At 38.6% G+C, this 17,773-nt stretch overlaps 1 protein-coding gene across 4 annotated transcripts; it reads left to right on the plus strand.

Moving 5' to 3' along the window:
• Positions 1–122: 122 nt before the first annotated feature.
• On the plus strand, positions 123–16,744 carry LOC100889183 (microtubule-associated protein futsch). Of its 4 annotated transcripts, XM_030992949.1 has the most exons (16): positions 123–234; positions 1,405–1,509; positions 3,048–3,137; positions 4,038–4,142; positions 4,838–4,948; positions 6,075–6,389; positions 7,168–7,560; positions 7,897–8,068; positions 8,716–9,285; positions 9,620–9,658; positions 9,695–9,958; positions 10,684–11,204; positions 11,899–12,157; positions 12,861–13,070; positions 13,933–14,103; positions 16,114–16,744. In XM_030992949.1, the coding sequence occupies exons 1-16, from the start codon at positions 172–174 to the stop codon at positions 16,140–16,142; spliced, it is 3,417 nt and encodes a 1,138-aa protein (XP_030848809.1). In that variant the 5' UTR covers positions 123–171; the 3' UTR covers positions 16,143–16,744. The 4 variants fall into 4 exon arrangements, with proteins under 4 accessions (XP_030848809.1, XP_030848807.1, XP_030848808.1 ...); XM_030992947.1 differs by having other exon boundaries at positions 9,620–9,958; XM_030992948.1 differs by having other exon boundaries at positions 8,746–9,285; positions 9,620–9,958.
• Positions 16,745–17,773: the final 1,029 nt, after the last annotated feature.

Raw genomic sequence — 17,773 nt, forward strand, 5'->3', positions numbered from 1 at the left:
TACCCCTCCGTTCCCACTGCTAGTGAAAACTAGGGCAATACGGTTTTGTAAATTACCAGCTCAGATGTCTGATACGGGTAATAATTAAATGTATTTGTGGTCCCTCATAATCCATTAATTTGTTATTTGTTTCTTTGTTGAAAGGCTTGTGAAGTGAGTCCTCATGCCAGTATGATGGTTGCTAATGCTTTGAAGAATGCCTTGAACCAGCTTGAAGGGTCCCAGCTCACCATGGTAAAGGTTTATCCCTGCGTTGACTACTGAATGTTGTAAACCCCCATGGGGTGGTATTCTCGAAAGTGAACTAACTTTAGTCCATGGTCTAATCCACCCAAGTATGGAATGCCAGGTGTCCATAAGAATATAGTTCTGAATAATTTGAAATGTCCCATTACCATGATAACATGATTGTATCATAGTTATATTGTTGTTTAACAATTATGTTATTACATTTTATTTTAATTTAGTGACAGATTAAAGTATTCAAAAACATATTCATGTGGACACTTGGCATTCCATACTTAGTCGGTGGATTAAACAATGGACTAAAGTTAGTCCGCTTTCGAGAATACCACCCCATAGGCTTAATACACGGTTAAGGGTTCAACCCACCACCCATTATACTACTAATGATGCAATGTATTGATTTATAATGTGTTTCAACAAAACACTTGCAATGCAAATCAAGTTTTATATACTGTGAAGAATCCTAGCATTTGCAAGGATACTTCACATTTAAAATACCCTTTCTATTATGGAAAAGGAAACAAAATAACAAAATACTCTCCCTCTGCACATGTAGCAGCTATAGTCAGTACATGTACATGTACGTAAATGAATTGTACAATGTAAAGCATATAGTGAGAAGAGCATCATGAATGAGTTACATGTTTGCACATTCACATTGGAACAGGAATTATCAAGGCATCATGTAAGATTCAGTCTTTTATGTCCACCATTTAGTCAGGAATGGCATTCTGAAATGATGTTATTTGAATGTTAGTAAAACAAAGTTGATTATCATGAGAGATCACACATTAGGACAGGCTATAGGGTATTGTCTGCACAGGCTAGCTGCCTTCATGTACAGATGAAACAGACATCTCCGCAAGCACCAGTGATAAGTACTAATTCCATGGAGTTTCAGTTTGTTATAACAATATGAACATTGTTTCCCAAACATTAATGATAACACAGTTTTCAGAATAGGGCCCCTGGGCCCCATTGCATAAAACTTACCATTGATGGCCATCAATGGCAACTACCATGGTAACATGGCCCAACAGCCTATCAAAATCAAGGTTTCCATCATGATGGTAGTTACCATTGATGGCAAAGTTCCCATCAATGATAAGTTTTATACAACGAGGCCCAGGTAATAACTGTTCTATGCATGTTTCTTAGGTTACCCCGATCGAGAAGAGGGCTCGGTCTATTGTCTCTAAAGTTATTAAGACCTCTCTTGAGAGTCTCCTCCCATCCAGTCATCCAGAATTGATGGAAAACAAGGTAAATTGTGAACTCACTTCCTTCAGCCATCCAAAGATTACATTTCTTGGTTGGTATGGTCTGATCAAATTCATTCAAGGGAAGTTGATATTAATTTGATGCGGAACTTATTTTGATTCAAATTGAGCCAGACTTTAGCTGAATCCAGTCAATGTTATTCAATTTCAATTCAATGTATTTCCACTTTTAAACGAATTTACAAATCAATAACAAATACATATGGATAATATTTGCGGGATCATGAAAAGCACCAATTGACTTATTAAAAATGACCCCTTAACCCTATTTAGCCCGTGGGGGGGGGGGGGGGAGGGGGCTTTAGAAGCCCCCCCCCCTCAACATTTTTCGCGATAATTTTTTAATGCATAATATATATATATATATACATGATATATAAGCACATATCTTTTTCAAGTTTCAAGTTTATCAATTTTTTATCATCATTTATCCCAACTGATTCCTGTCGTTGTCTTGCCGATGACACACGTTCAAAATTTTTTTTTAGCCCTAATAAAGAACATCAAGATGACAACATCTCAATTTTGGATCATGTATGCGGTATATCCAATCATGGATGTTCCAATAATGCTGAATGATGGAAGAACAGAGTTTGTAGCAAAGCTATACATTATATGTGGAGAGTAAGAAGTACATGTAAAACTATCAAGCTCTGTGAGAGATCTGGGAATATGGCTTGATTCTTGTTTACACATGGGAAGCTCATATCCAACCCAAACATATCATACAATCCTTGTCACTTCCATAGAGACATAGACTGGAAAATGCTGAAAGCCTTGTCCATGCATTAATTAGCATTTATTTTTGTAATGATAGTGGATTATAGTTTGGCTTGCCAGATTTACAAATAATGAATTTGCAGCCAGTTCTTGCCAAGACTTGTGTCCAATTCTTCAAAAAATGTCCACATTGCACCTGTTTTAATTAAGTTACATTGGATTCCAATGAGGCATGGAGTTGCATGTTGCTCATTTACAAAGCTTTGAATGGTCAAGCCCCAAATTATTTGATCATGTTTTAAATCACATCCATATTCACAATTTCACATAACTTACAAAGTTCACCAGATAAGCTGCTTCTAAAGATACCTCACTCAAACATAAATTCTTGGAGATTGTGCTTTCAGTTGCGCCGTTCCAAAGCATTGAAATAACCTACCATTAGACCAGACATAGGAAAAGCCTCATCTGTTTCTGTCATCAAAGTTTTGTTGAAGACGCACATGATTTCCGAAGCTATGTTATGGTTGTGTGTGCATGTTTCTGTAAAGTAGCACTGTTATGAGTTTTGTTTTCATCACAGTGCAGTATAATATTTATATAGTAACTGAGCTATATAAATTGATCTGATTATTTATTTTAAATATTTGTTTTCTGCACAAAAAAACTCTAAATACTCATACAATAGTGTTGACATTTCATGTACCGTAATATCATTACATGCTTCTAAACACTGTACATTTATGTATTTGTGGTCCAGCATAATCCCTCATTTTCTTATTTTTGTTTCTTTGTTGAAAGGCTTGTGAAGTGAGTCCTCATGCCAGTATGATGGTTGCTAATGCTTTGAAGAATGCCTTGAACCAGCTTGAAGGGTCACAGCTCACCATGGTAAAGGTTTATCCCGTTGACTACTGAATGTTGTAAACCCCATAGGGTTAATTTACGGTTAAGGGTTCAACCCAACACCCATTATACTACTAATGATGCAATGGTTTGAATTTCAAATTGATTTATGATGTGTTTCAACAAAACAATTGCAATGCAAATCAAGTTTTATATACTGTGAAGAATCCTAGCATTTGCAAGGATACTTCACATTTAAAATACCCTTTATATTTTGGAAAAGAAAAGAAAATACCCTCCCTCTGCACATGTGGCAGCTAGTATTAAAGTAACAATAACATGTATATGTAAGTAAATGAATTGTACAATGTAAAGCATATAGTGAGGAGAGGATCATGAATGAGTTACATGTTTGCACATTCACATTCACATTGGATCAGGAATTATCAAGGCATCATGTAAGATTCAGTCTTTTATGTCCACCATTTAATCAAGAATGGCATTCTGAAATGATGTTATTGGAATGTTAGTAAAACAAAGTTGATTATCATGAGAGATCACACATTAGGACAGGCTATTGGGTATTGTCTGCACAGGCTAGCTGCCTTCATGTACAGATGAAAGACACATCTCCGCAAGCACCAGTGATAAGTACTGATTCCATGGAATTTCAATTTTTTTATGACAATGAACATTGTTTCCCAAACATAAAAGATAACACAGTTTTCAGAATAGGGCCCTGGGCCCCGTTGCATAAAACTTACCATTGATGGTAACTTTGCCATCAATGGCAACTACCATGGTAATGTGGCTCAACAACCAATCAAAATCAAGGTTTCCATCATGATGGTAGTTACCATTGATGGCAAAGTTCCCATCAATGATAAGTTTTGTACAACAAGGCCCAGGTAATAAATGTGTTTTATGCATGTTTCTTTATTTTAGGTTACCCCAATCGAGAAGAATGCTCGGTCTATTGTCTCTAAAGTTATTAAGACCTCTCTTGAGAGTCTCCTCCAATCCAGTCATCCAGAATTGATGGAAAACAAGGTAAATTGTGAAATCACTTCCTTCAGCCATCCAAAGATTAAATCTCTTGGTTGGTATGTTCTGATCAAATTCATTCAAGGGAAGTTGATATTAATTTGATGCAGAACTTTATTTGATTCAAATTGAGCCAGACTTTAGCTGAATCCAGTCAATGTTATTCAATTTCAATTCAATGTATTTCCACTTTTAAACAAATTTACAAATCAATAACAAATACATATGGATAATAAGTGGCGGGATCATGAAAAGCAGCTATTGGCTCATTAAAAATGACCCCTTAACAAGTATACACATAACATATTATACATTGTAAGAAAATACATAACAAAGACATGAAAATAAAAATTAAAAATAGATAAGGAAGAAAAGGTTGGAAACATAACAAAATATTCATCATTTATGAGTTTAGGAGGTGTTGTTTAACTAAACGTTTGAACTGTTTTACTGTCTTACTATTCTTGAGATTAGTTGCGAGATCTTTCCAAATCATTGGTCCATTGTAAAAAATTGAATTCTGAGTTGTTGATATGCGGTGTAAAGGGAGGTGGATATTTTGAGCATTTCTAGTATTGTAAATATGAATGGAACAATTCAAAGAAAAATATATCATCATAAATCTTTGGAGAAAGTTTGTTAGACACTCGTCAGGTAAAACATTCAATTAAATCCACTTGTATTTGGATCCCCATCTCCAGCCTTCAGAGGAAGCTGACGAGCCAGGTCAAAGGTCATATGAGTTGGATGACAGGCTAGGTGAAGGGACGGAAGAAGCTGTTGATCTCTCTTCAATCATAGAGATTTTCCAGGTATGCTCAAGAATTTTAACTTGTCAAGGCTTTTTGCGATATGATGCGATGAAACCGTGGCAGTTTGGAATGAATGGATAGCAACTGCACCCAACAATGCACTGGCATATAATGACTGGGTTCTGTGTTGTAAGATTCTTCACGTTTCTGGATCATATAACACAGAGCTCAGTCAATACACGCAATTCCTTAGTTGCGCGAGGATGCCATTCAATTAAAGGTAATACAAAGTTTTGGTATGGGGTCATGAATTTGGTTCAAATGAACATATTGGAAGCATATGCGATCCTACAATATTCAGTGATGGTTGTCGCGGTTGAAATCGAGTCTAAAGTTATGAAATTGTAGATAATAAACTTTTATGTTGTATAGCTCCCTCTCAAGGTCAAGATATTAAATGAGCTATAAAAAACAATGTTTCTTGACTAAAATTGACCGATTAGCTATTCCTGTTTGGAGATTATATATCACACTTACATATTCTGAGATTTTCATGGTCGCAGCTACATGTACCATCGTATGGCCTGTGACGCTATTTGAAATTCATCAAAATTTACCGGGAGCACCAGTAAATTTTTATATCCAATTTTCCTCGAAAGCAGAAGTGTTTTAAGGGCTAAATTTTCTAGTGCTTATAATACATCCACAGGGGCATCCAAATATGTCGAAATTGTAAAGGATCACTATTCACCCAATTTTCAAAATTTCTCACAACTTCGTATTACCTTTAACACGTAACAAAATGTGCAGCAGTTTATCGCGTCATATCTTGAACAAGCTCGAGGGAGATGTGGATTTTCAAGTTTATGTAGACATATTTTGAGCATTAGTATTCTATAGGAACATGTCATCTTTAAATGTATTAGTTTCACTGCATGGGCCTGTCCTTGCTATGACCTTAAAATTCGAGCAACTTGGAAACCCATATAAGATGATATATTCTTCGTACACACATTTGGTATGGTTATCATCACTAGTGTTGTTGTTGCTGTTGTCATTATCATCATCATTATCATTATTATCATCATCATTATCATTATCATCATTATCATCATTATTATTATCATAATCTTTACTATCATTATTATCATCATCTTTAATCTTATTCCTGAATGACTATGACTAGGAGCCCGCTGAAGGTACCCCATCCATAACACACACCCAAGACTCCAGTGAGAGCGAGAGCGAAGCAGAAGAGGAGGATGACGCCGTCATTGGCATCGTGGAGAACCCTATCCTCATGGACGAGCTCCTGCATGCCGGAGGGCCATCGGGCGATACGGACGTCGACGAGGGATTGCACGTAGTCATGCACAAGGCAGATGATGGACATCTTATCGTGGAGGGCGCTGTTCTGACTGCTGAGCATGATACTCAGACAATCACCGAGAGAATTCTGTCTGACATCACTTTAGAGAGAGCTTCAGGTAGCTTGTCTGGGGTAAGTCCATTGCTCACACCGGGGACCCGTTTCACAAAGCCTTTTTTCAATGACAAGTGACAAAAATCATTGACAAATCTGCTGATAACCAATCAGAAGCAAGGATTTCAGTAGCTTATAACAAAAACTGTTATATGTCACTGATCACAAGTTTTGTGAAATGCCCCCCAGTCCCCTCTCCAACCAAATACTGCAAGAAAATAATAGTTGGTCAGTAGCTCTGAGAATGCTGACCAGTTGTACCGTATTCCATGCATTATTGGACTGGCAGCAATTCAATGTAGGCTATGCAGGTTGTATAACACAACCTCTGATTATAATCGCTCTGCATTCAGTTTTGTATACCAGTCGTATCCCTATATGTAAGTTCAGCTTCGTTCTTTGTTGCCAAAATTATGCGTAACCCTATCCCTTGATTTCTAACCTATAGTTAAAAATCCAATAGCTAACCCTAATCTATCTATATTTTTGATGAAATGAAAATACAGCCTTGAGCTAATCTTGATGGAGCAAATGTCAGCCCTCTTCGTGCATGTATTGTCCTTGAGTGTGGTTTATAGCTCATCTGTACTAGTGTACAGGAGGGATTATACTACCCTGCAAGGTCACTGGACAGGTGGTTATCTCATCAACTCAGCTCTCATTTAACATTTATAAGGAATAGAGGATCATGGGGGACCAATGGTCACCGATTATGCATTGTTTGTTATATAGAGGGTGGAAGTAGCTATAAGTAGTGCAGTGGGCCTTTACTATGATTATCCTGCTTTGAAACCAGGCATCCAGCTCACGCAGTGGCCTGACGAGGGAGAAGGCAACGGCTTCCAGCAGCAGCAGCAGCTGCTCTGAAGATGAAGGTGAAGAGATCCCTGAAGACCACTCCTTCATCGTCCCCATCTACCAGAAGAACCTGATCAACATAGGAGGACACCTGGTTGAATCCCACCTCTCTGCCATCTCTATGAAGCCAGAGACTGATGGCAAGGTCCCCAGCAAGGGCAAGTGTGCTGCAAGGAATTCTTTCAGGAACATCTTCCGTCCGGACATGACGTACTGTCAGGGTTCTGCCAGGATGCTGAGGGATACGTTGGTCAGGGATATCAGGAGTCGTCAGACGGCCAGTCTCCCGGGGATGGACGTAGTGTGTGAGGTTCTGGAACAAGAGGAGCAGGTAAGGCATTTGAAACCACAACACACTGGATTTACAATACACATCGCCATTTAGCGACCCCAGTGTTTGTAGTAAATTTCACATGGTGAATTATAGGAATAACCCATCAAAAATATCAACTGCGGCATTGCTATATACAGATGCAGCTGAAGCAAGTTTCAAACCCTGAGACTAATAATATGTGATTATAATAGATATATTAAAACACTTTAAATTAAGCTATTATGTTTGAAACTTTTTTGATTTCGAAACTGTTTTGCAAATTTTCTCTTGAAAACTTCAAATCCAAATTTGAATCCAAATGAATTTAAAAGTAAACTGTCAATCTTCTTGCAGGACATCATGGAGAAGCATTCTGATGAAGCTCTAGTGACCATGGAGGAAACAGAGGGACTGTGTTACCTTCCTGTTAAGAAGAAACCCAAACCTGCTGTAGCCGAGGCTCCCCCTGACACTGCCCAAGACCAGGCTGAGATAACATCTAGTGAAACACCTCCGGGAGATGAAGGTCAGTTTCCTCAATAGGTCTTCTTCTTCTTCCTCTTCTTCTTCTTCTTCTTCTTCTTCTTCTTCTTCTTCTTCTTCTTCTTCTTCTTCTTCTCCTTCTCCTCCTTCTCCTTCTCCTTCTCCTTCTCCTTCTCCTTCTCCTTCTCCTTCTCCTTCTCCTTCTCCTTCTCCTTCTCCTTCTCCTTCTTCTTCTTCTTCTTCTTCCTGTCTCTTATAAAATCATATATGCTTTCATTAGAAGTACTCTACCAACTACTGGTGCTCCGGCTCGTAGGGATATGGGATATAGGGAATCAGTCTAGCGGTACAACTGTCCATCTCTACTTATCAATCAACTCAAATTGGACCCAGTTCATAGTTGAGTCACACATCCTTGGAACGATGATTCTAAAGGTTGGTCTCCAGAAACGACAAATCATAATTCATGCATACGTGTCTGTACACTCAATCACACAACTTTCTCATTGAACTAAGATTGAGGGAGATGCTTAGTGAGAGAAGAAACCAGACTCTACTTTTCTCTCCTGCCATGATGATGTAGTAGGTTTTCACTTACTGGTTGCATAATAAGATTTTCTTTTTAATGGAGATGAAGATATTTGTTTTAAAGCAAGAAACATGTAAAAAATCTTCTGTATGACATTACAGATGTTCTTCAATCAAAAACGTGTGAGGTAGGTCGCACCTTGTCAAATGGAGACCCTGAAGATACTTTGCTGAATGCTGATGGGACGGTTGGTGAAGATGATGCGCCATCAGCAGCAACTGAAGAGAGTGCAAGGCCAACCATCTCAGATCACGCACCTACCGAACAGAAGACAGGGATTATCCCATCATCCAAGTCAGCGGAAGAAGCAAAGCAGAGGGCGCTATCTGCTGAGAGAAGAAGCACCAAACGTGAGGTATCTGCACAATCCGTCGACGCCTCACAAAACCTTGCTGGTAGCGATGAGGGCAGCAGCTCGGGGGAGGACACCGGTTCTCGCAAACATGGAAGCCAGAAATCCAAGAAGGTGAAATCGTCGAGTGGGATCAGCGGCCTGTTCTCACGTATCAGTCATGTGTTTTCAGGAACACACAAGAACTCAAGCGCTAGCATCCCATCTCATGAAAGCTCGTCAGAACCGGCTAGTCGGCAGTCCTCAAAGAAGAGCGTGGAGAGGTTGACAGGCGGGCCATTTTCAGAGGGGGCACACGCACAGGATGGAACAGCTAGCGGTAAGTCATGTACTCATAAAACCCAAATACCAAATATATCAAACTGTTACCAACATTTTTTTTTGTGAGCAGGAAATAAAATAGTCGTAGTTTGGGCAGAATCTCCTGTACTTCAATGCAAGTGGCTGTATGTGTCATACCCACTTATAATAGATGTATGATGTTAACAATGATGATAATTATAATGATGATAATAATATTTAGTTAGTACTTAATACAAAATTAATTAATTTAGACTAGTATTTCTTCTTGCTACTAATGTTATTCTTATTAGTATTGTCATCGTTATCATCATTAATATTGTTATCGATATTATTTCCCTTATCATTATTAGGTGAGAAGAGCAATCTTAGCTCAAGTGGTCTCCAGCAGGGTGCCAGCCTCCAGCAGGGTGCCAGCCTCCAGCAGGGTGCCAGCCTCCATCATGGCGCTAGTGTCCACTTCACCTCAAAGACCATAGATCCTCCTACGCGAAGGGAGAGCATCTATGCCTCACACCGACCTCAGACACCTATCCCTTCAATTCTCAATGATGAGGAGGATGACAACGAGGACGAGGAGGAGGAGGAGCTCATCTTCGAGGGGGATGATACAGAAGGGGATGTCCCTGTGAGGATAGAGGTCCAGGAACCTAGTTCTGATGTCGAGGCAACTGGAGAGGCAGGATATGTCCGTGAGTTACTTATAAAGATGAGAAACGATAGACAATGTTAATTTGAATATTAAATGTTCTCATTCTCATGTTCTCAATATATATCTGTAAAGCGCATTGAGAGGGCATGCGGTCCTGAAATGCACTACATAAGGACAAACTATTATTAATCATTATTATTCAGGAAGAAAGCTACATAGAAATGAAGAAATATGGAAACGAAACTCTGTACAATTCCGAATGTGTCTTTTCGTGCCTCTACATTTAGCCAAGCCACCTACACAAAAGGCAATGTCAGTTGGAGTTATTTTTGCCTAGCATTTGACCTATCTACATAATCTGCTTAAAAGGGCTTAAGATCACATCACATCTATGTTTTATACTTCTAAGTCATAATACTGTAGTTCAATAGCAAATTTCATGTCAAGAATCCAAGTCCTAGGCCTCAGCTACTTCAAAGTTTGTGTTGAAGTCACCTTTGCCTTTGTGTTCAGCTTAATTGCTTAAAAGTTACAATTCTCTTGCATTCCTCTGTCACATCAACATGTATTCATTGAAAACCTCTCATTAATCATACAAGGTCACTATTTATTTGTATGATATCATTTTTTTTCATCCCAACACACTAATTTCTACACCAGAATCACCTCTAGAGGGAGAGACCACTGTTGCTATGGGTCTATTTTTAGGCTAATTAAGTCAGTCCAGCTGCTATCCATGATTTTCTTTTATCTTCTTCAATACAGCCAAACTTCCTGATGATAATGGTCCAATGAACCCAGAGACTCCGTCTGAAGATCACCTGCAAATCAAGAATGACAGCAACAATGCAAACACAGACAGTGGTAGCCAGTCGCCCCATCTTCTGCCTTCCATCCACACCGGCCAGCTGCAGTCCCCTCAAATGCCCAGTGAGCGTGCATCTGCTTTGAGCCAAGCACAAGCTGGTCCTACTCAGTCAGGGAGTCGAGCATCTCAAGGTAGTCAACCACCGGTACCCCCAAAAGCGAAGTCCCTGTCCAATCCCAGCCTCTCTGGGGCACAGTCGATGACCATCACTGGACGTGCGCTGACACCCATTGGATCCAAGATGGCAAAGTCAGTGATTTTGACTTCAGAGAAAGAAAGGCGTAGTTCGTTAGGGTCAGTCAGTCAGAGGTCACCATCATCGTCATCTAGGCGGGGCAGCAGGGTGGGGCTTTCACACCACAAGTGGACAGGGTCTACTCTGAAGATAGCTTCCATGTCAAGCCAATCTGCCAGCAAGGTTAGACAGATATACAGTTAACAAATTAATTATTCATTCCCTTACCAAGTTTTGTAATTTGTTATGTTTATGTTTGTGAAAAAATGATTTGTCCGGATTAAGGTTTCTGGAAGATGTGACATATTCAAGCTTACATCAAGAAGAATTCAACAAAGGGCCTAATTCAACCAGTCCCCTTATGTTAAAAAGACAAATACATATCAAATTCATAAGGGGTATGAATAATTTAGTTGTTAGCTGTAGGTCTTAGCTTTATATCATAGTGCATGCCTCGAGCTAAGTACAATAGTTAGATTTGTGACCACAAACTGATGATGATCTATTTTGAATAGTACTCTACACCACTATATACAGTACTTATTCACACAATATCAACTATTATGTGTTAGAAGTTTCTGGAAGGCTTTAAAGGATTCTTGAAGAAAATTTTGAATAACTTACCAGTTTGCTGGCCTAATTTGAAGATGAGAAAACATGATTTTGTGTAAAGTACCTTAGAGAGTACCTCTATTGTGTATACTTACATACTATCAGGAATTTAATGTGAAACATTGTTGAAAATTTCAAACATAATCTTGGAATATCTTTTGGAAAGATGTTTCAATAATCCATATGTCATTTTTGCACAAGTATTTTGACATTTCAGCATCACTTGATGAATCATATTGTAAAGAGTTTAATCCTTGTTCCACAGATTAAGAGTGCGTATGGAAGCTCTGCAGGACTCTCAATCAGTGGCTGCCAGATCCTGCCCAACAAGCCCTCAAGGTCTAGCTCCTTTAGTCGTCACCAAGCTAGTCTCATCAGCGCAACGGAGCTAGGTTCCCGAGGGTCCCGCAGTAAGCATGGGAGCCGGGACAGCACGGTGATGCCTAGACCGCCCTCTGGAGTCAAGCCATCAGGGTCGGCTCAGTCAGGTCATCGGGGGGTCAGATCACCATCCGAAGCACAAGGTTGGGACCTCTTCTCCATGTATTTCATGCAGATGTTAAACTTGTGTCTTAATTTCCTCATAACTTTTCATTCATGTTTTGCATGGAATAGATAGGATCAAATCATATGTATTTTGAAATAATTTTGTTGGGGTTGTAAGTGTGATGTTAAAGTTCTCACACACAACAATGTTGTGTTTATGCCCCCCCCCCCCCCCAATATTCATACATGCCAACTGTTCAGATTAAAGAGGAACATTCCTCTTTTTGGGAGAAGATAATTCTCATTTTAATGCAGGTGTTCCTCTTCCTGTACAAATTTGTCTGTAGTATTGAATAGGAGAGTTAGGATTGTTCCTCTTTTTTTTTTAAATAGCATAATTTGTACAGATTTCTGATTTTCAAATGTTGGCATGTATGAATATATGATGCAGCTTCATTCACTCCAGATATAGGTTTAGGGTTTTGTTTCAGGTTTTGTTTAGGTTAAGATCTAGGGTCAGTTCTATTGGTTGGTCGCTAGGTTAGGGTAAGGGTTGACACTGTGAAATAGTAAATGAATGGCAACTGCTCATTACAAATATTTCAGAAATGTGAAGTGTATTGCACTTTATGTCATAAGAGATTGTAGCGGTTTTGCCACCTCATATCTGAACTAGCCTTTACTCAGGTTCTACTGTATTATCTAGGGAGTTACTTTCTCATTGATTCCTTTTACTACCAGTCATGTCTAATCCCACCCTTGATACAGCGAAGGGAAGCTCATCGTTGCCTATCAATCATCCTAGCTCCAACGAAAGGCTGTTGCCACGTCGGGCCTCCCTCGAGAAAGAAAACCGGATGGAGCGTCTGTCTACAGAAAGCGTCTCCAGTAGAAAGTCTAGCAAGGAGCAAGTAGGCAAGAAGATATCAAGTGGGACGCAACCAAAGCAAGGTAAAAAGGGCAGGCTATAAACTTCTTGTTCTACCTTGTATGTGTGACATGAAAATTATCTAGCAATTAACCTTCATTTTCCAGCAGTGGCAATTAGTACAGAGGCTTGTATGCTACACATGCAGATTGGCAGAAACAAACAATAAGATAGGCACCAAGCTATAGAAGGATTGTTCTAGGTGGCACAAAAGCTTTACAAAAATTACCTGGTTCCAGTCTTGATTAGCTATATGATAACTCTCTAAACACATGGGGGTGTTTCACAAAGTCAAAGACTAAGATTGACTTTAAGTTGGACTTAATTATGGCAGGCCATTCATGCCACTGGTTGCTCTCACTATTGGTCTCTCAATTATGATCTTTAGATAATATTTTTTCCAATTTGTGACCAAGATTTGTTCGTCCCTTGAGAGACCAATACCAGTAAATGGCGAGAGAAAATTGTGGCATTAATGGCCTGCCATAGTTAAGTCCAGCTTAAAGTCGATCTTAGTCTTTGTGAAACAACCTCCTGTATTGATAAGCTTTACACTGGATACATTGTAATAGTATTAAAACCTTTTGATAGGTAGCCCACAAGAAACAGAGTGTAGTAGAGGGAGATCGTTTCCATGGCACGTAATGATTTAAGAGAAAATACAGCCATTGCTCATGGAGAGTTGAGACATTGGTTACCTTTGTGTTAGTGATTTTTAAGCTGTTTGACTATTTTTGAGCACTATGAGGAATATGATGATTTAGTTTTAATAAGGAATTATTATACTGGTAAAACTACCAGTGAATCAAATCTCAGTCGACTAATGTGAAACTTTAGAAAATTGTAAGCACTTGTATTGAAAATTTCTCCTTACTTTTAATTCAGATGATTCTGTTCAAGATCAGAAGCCTGGTGCCCCTATGCCCAAAATCAAGGGATCGCTGACCCCACGACCTCCTAGTCAACCTTTACCCTCTAGACAAAGGTCACGACCTACCTCAGGAGTGAAGAAACCAGCTGAAGACACCGCCGTAGATGCTGACCAGAAAATGCTTGGTAGGTTTTGCGTCTCATTCATTTGACTTTTTGCAACATTTTAATTTAAACTGTGGTGCTGCTATAACAAGGTGGAAACTGTTGTACATGTGTCAGGTTTTTATGCCTCCGTTACGAAGTAGCCGGAGGCATTATGTTTTCGGGTTGTCCGTCCGAAAGTCCGTACGTACGTCCCGTTCTCGTGATCGCGTTATCTGAAGAACCGATTGATGGATTCCTGCTAAACTTTGGTCATGTATGTATCTTGCCGAGGCAATGAACTGAGTAGATTTGGGGGTCATGAGGTCAAAGGTCAAAGGTCACAGGGCTCATTATGTATGCAAAAACACCTCGTGATCGCGTTATCTAAAGAACCGATTGATGGATTCCTGCCAAACTTTGGTCATGTATGTATCTTTCAGAGCCGATGAACTGATTAGATTTTGGGGTCACGAGGTCAAAGGTCACATGGCTCATTATGTATGCAAAAACAGCTCGTGATCGCGTTATCTAAAGAACCGATTGATGGATTCCTGCCAAACTTAGGTCATGTATGTTACTTGCAGAGCCGATGAACTGATTAAATTTTGGGGTCATGAGGTCAAGGTCAAAGGTCATGTGGCTCATTATGTATGCAAAAATAGCTTGTGATCGCATTATCATTAGAACAGATTGATGGATTCCTGCCAAACTTAGATCATGTATGTATCTTGCAGAGCCAATGAACTGAGTAGATTCTTGGGTCATGAGGTCAAAGGTCAAAGGCCATGGGCTCATTATGTATGCAAAAATAGCTTGTGAACGAATTCTCATTAGAACTGACAGATGGATTACTATTTACTATTTAACTCAGGACATCTTGCAGAGCCAATGAATTGAGTTGATTTTAGGGTCATGGGTCATATATGTATATGAGAAATTGCTTGTAATCACGATATTCTGAGAACCTGTTAATGGATTACAATCGAACTTGAATTTGAAAAATTTCTTCTGTTTTGGTTTGTAAAATTGCTCTATCACGGAGGCATCATTTTTCGACTGCGCGCAGTCAAAGTTCCATCTAGTGTGGGGTAGTTACTTGTGTTGTGAGAATTAGTGTTAGCAGGAATGCCTTATCACATAAGTTTGTCTGCTGTTGATGTTTAAATACTTTATTTTTAAAGACTTCTATGTTTGATTGAAGAACAGCAGTGTAGTAGGGCGTTAAAGAACATTACCCTTGTCAACTTGGTAACAAGAGCCATTGTTGTGATATCTTACGGGGAAAACATCGAAAAACAAAGGAAGAAAGAAGAAATAAATAGAAAGAAGTTTGAACAAAATAATGAGTAACAAGTAAATTACAGTCCCAGGTCCCGACTACACTGCCTAATAATGTACAGCCCCCGTGTATCATTTCTAACAATTTTCTTCAATAAATGGGATTTGAAGACCACACACATCGCTGCTAAAGAAATGTTTGCAAATATGAAGGATTGAAATCGTCAGTTAGATGTCAATCAAAATTTCAAATCAAATGATTATAATAGTAATAGCTACATTTATATTTTGACTGCATCCATCACAGGGAGCGAGTGCTCAAGGTACCTACACAGTACTAGTATTACATTGGCTTTAGCAAAGCTGCCTCGTAATACTCAAGCATTCAAGGAATAATATTCTACCAGGTACCCATTTACTTCACTTGAGCTAGATAGGCAATGTAGATTAATATCTTTAATACTCAAAGGACAAATATGAATAGTGTTGTGGACTAGTGGATAAGTCACCCGACTGCAGATCACAAGATACGGGGTTCAAGTCCCGCCGCAGCACTAATGTCCTTTGGCAAGCCGCTAATCTACATTTGCCACTCTCCATCTAGATGTAAATGGGTATCTGATATGCTTGAGCGCTATTTACTTTGGCAACTAGGCTACGACCAGGGTAATATGTATATAGCGCCATGAGCGTCAGAGCCTGACGGATACCGGCGCTATATAAATAACCATATTATTATTATTACTATGAATATTTTTTTTTTTTCAACAGATAATGACCAAGCCACATCAGAGGACTAACTGAGGGGTGTTTGGAATCAGGATTAGACTTAACTGCAATAATAATAACAACACATAAATCATGAAGAAAGGAGATTTTATAGATCAAACTTGCAATTGATATTACCAACTTCCCACCAGGGTGTGATAACTGAAAGCACGTATTTTTGTTATTTTGGTAACACAAGTGTGATTTTGTAATTATAGTTGAGTACATGATTATTGACTGATGTATCTGTCTCAACATTAATGTTAACACATCATGTAGATCATCGGAGTTTGATTTTAAACAGACCTATATCATTCTCTAACAATCAGATTAGTATTAAATGAGATCACAGCACCATTATTGTCAACATGAACTATACGGATAATGTTATATTGGATTTATTTTATGCTCAGTTTGAATACTGTAGGGGATGAGCAATCAAAGCCTGTCTGAATTATGTGGAGATGATATATTTATAATTATATATTTATATTCTAGCAATGCAATGTATGAATAGTTGACAGCTGACACACCTTGATTGAGACCAAAGAAATTCTTGCCAGATCATTATGTTTATTATTTATTTCATTGATGTACAACCTGAACAAAAAATTAAAAGGATATTAAAGTGAAACTATGTTAGAAATATTTTTTATTTGTTGTGCTTATTTTGATAATATTTGATTAAAGTTTTAGAAATGAAGGTGCTGATTTAGAGGAGAATATTTAAACAAATAAAATTCAGGGTTTTTTTAAGTCTAAAATAAAATGAATCAGATTTTCCTACTCAGATTGACAACAATTGTTTGTAGTTTCCACTCTTTTATAGTTTGAATAATTTATATTGAATACGTGAATACGAAAATAATAAATATAAGAAATTGCCAATTTAAACCAGGTCTGATTTAAATCTGTTTCTCAACTAATATTTTTCCCTAATATTTTTCCTCTCTCTCTCTCTCTACTCTTGTATTTTCTCTTCAACTCTCTCTCTCTCTCTCTCTCTCTCCCTCCCTCCCTCTCTCTCCCTCTCCCTCTCTTAAAGCCTAGTCACAAATTGTTCCAAAAGAACTTCCTCATTCTTCCCATTCTTCTTTTTCTTCTTTTTTGTTATGACTTTTTCTCTCCGAAAATGGGTAGTCCCTCAGATGGATGTAGATCCGGTTTGAAATAAGGGGGGGGGGGGGGGGGGGGGGGGGGGGGGGGGGGGGGGGGGGGGTGAAGTACCGTTTTTTCATGACTTGCTTGAACGCCTTGCACAAGCACTGCACCTTGCTTTGCTCAGATTTCTATAACCCTTTTTTGTTTTACTCTCACTAAAACCTGTTTGTTTTTAAATTCTTCACTATCGCCCCTGATTTATACATATTTCATTCTGCCTTGCTGATTTAGAGACTTCAATGATTATTTAAACAAAATCTATTATATTGCTCTTATTCGTGAATACACAATGTTTTGTAACAAAAAAGGACTTTTTGTTCATATACAATTTGTAATTCAGAGCATTCAGGATCAAAAGATAAAAATGAAACCTTATCAAAAAATGACACTAAACTTCTATGGGTACTCGGAGAAATGTTCTTTGCCAGGAAAGAAAATCACTAAATACTTGTTAGTTTGTTTGTAGTTTTTGTTTCTCTGTAAAAATATTAGAGGTTGGAAG

The sequence above is a fragment of the Strongylocentrotus purpuratus genome, unplaced genomic scaffold, assembly GCF_000002235.5.
Source record: "Strongylocentrotus purpuratus isolate Spur 01 unplaced genomic scaffold, Spur_5.0 spur5_scaffold_20, whole genome shotgun sequence".
NCBI classification, from domain to species: Eukaryota; Metazoa; Echinodermata; class Echinoidea; order Camarodonta; family Strongylocentrotidae; genus Strongylocentrotus; species Strongylocentrotus purpuratus.

Coding starts and splice junctions, on each gene's coding strand:
- LOC100889183 (XM_030992947.1), top strand. CDS start 172: ATGATGGTTGCTAATGCTTTGAAGAATGCCTTGAACCAGCTTGAAGGG. Junction 6,390..7,167: donor CTTCAGGTAGCTTGTCTGGG/GTAAGTCCATTG, acceptor CTTTGAAACCAG/GCATCCAGCTCACGCAGTGG. Junction 14,104..16,113: donor TGCTGACCAGAAAATGCTTG/GTAGGTTTTGCG, acceptor TTTTTTCAACAG/ATAATGACCAAGCCACATCA.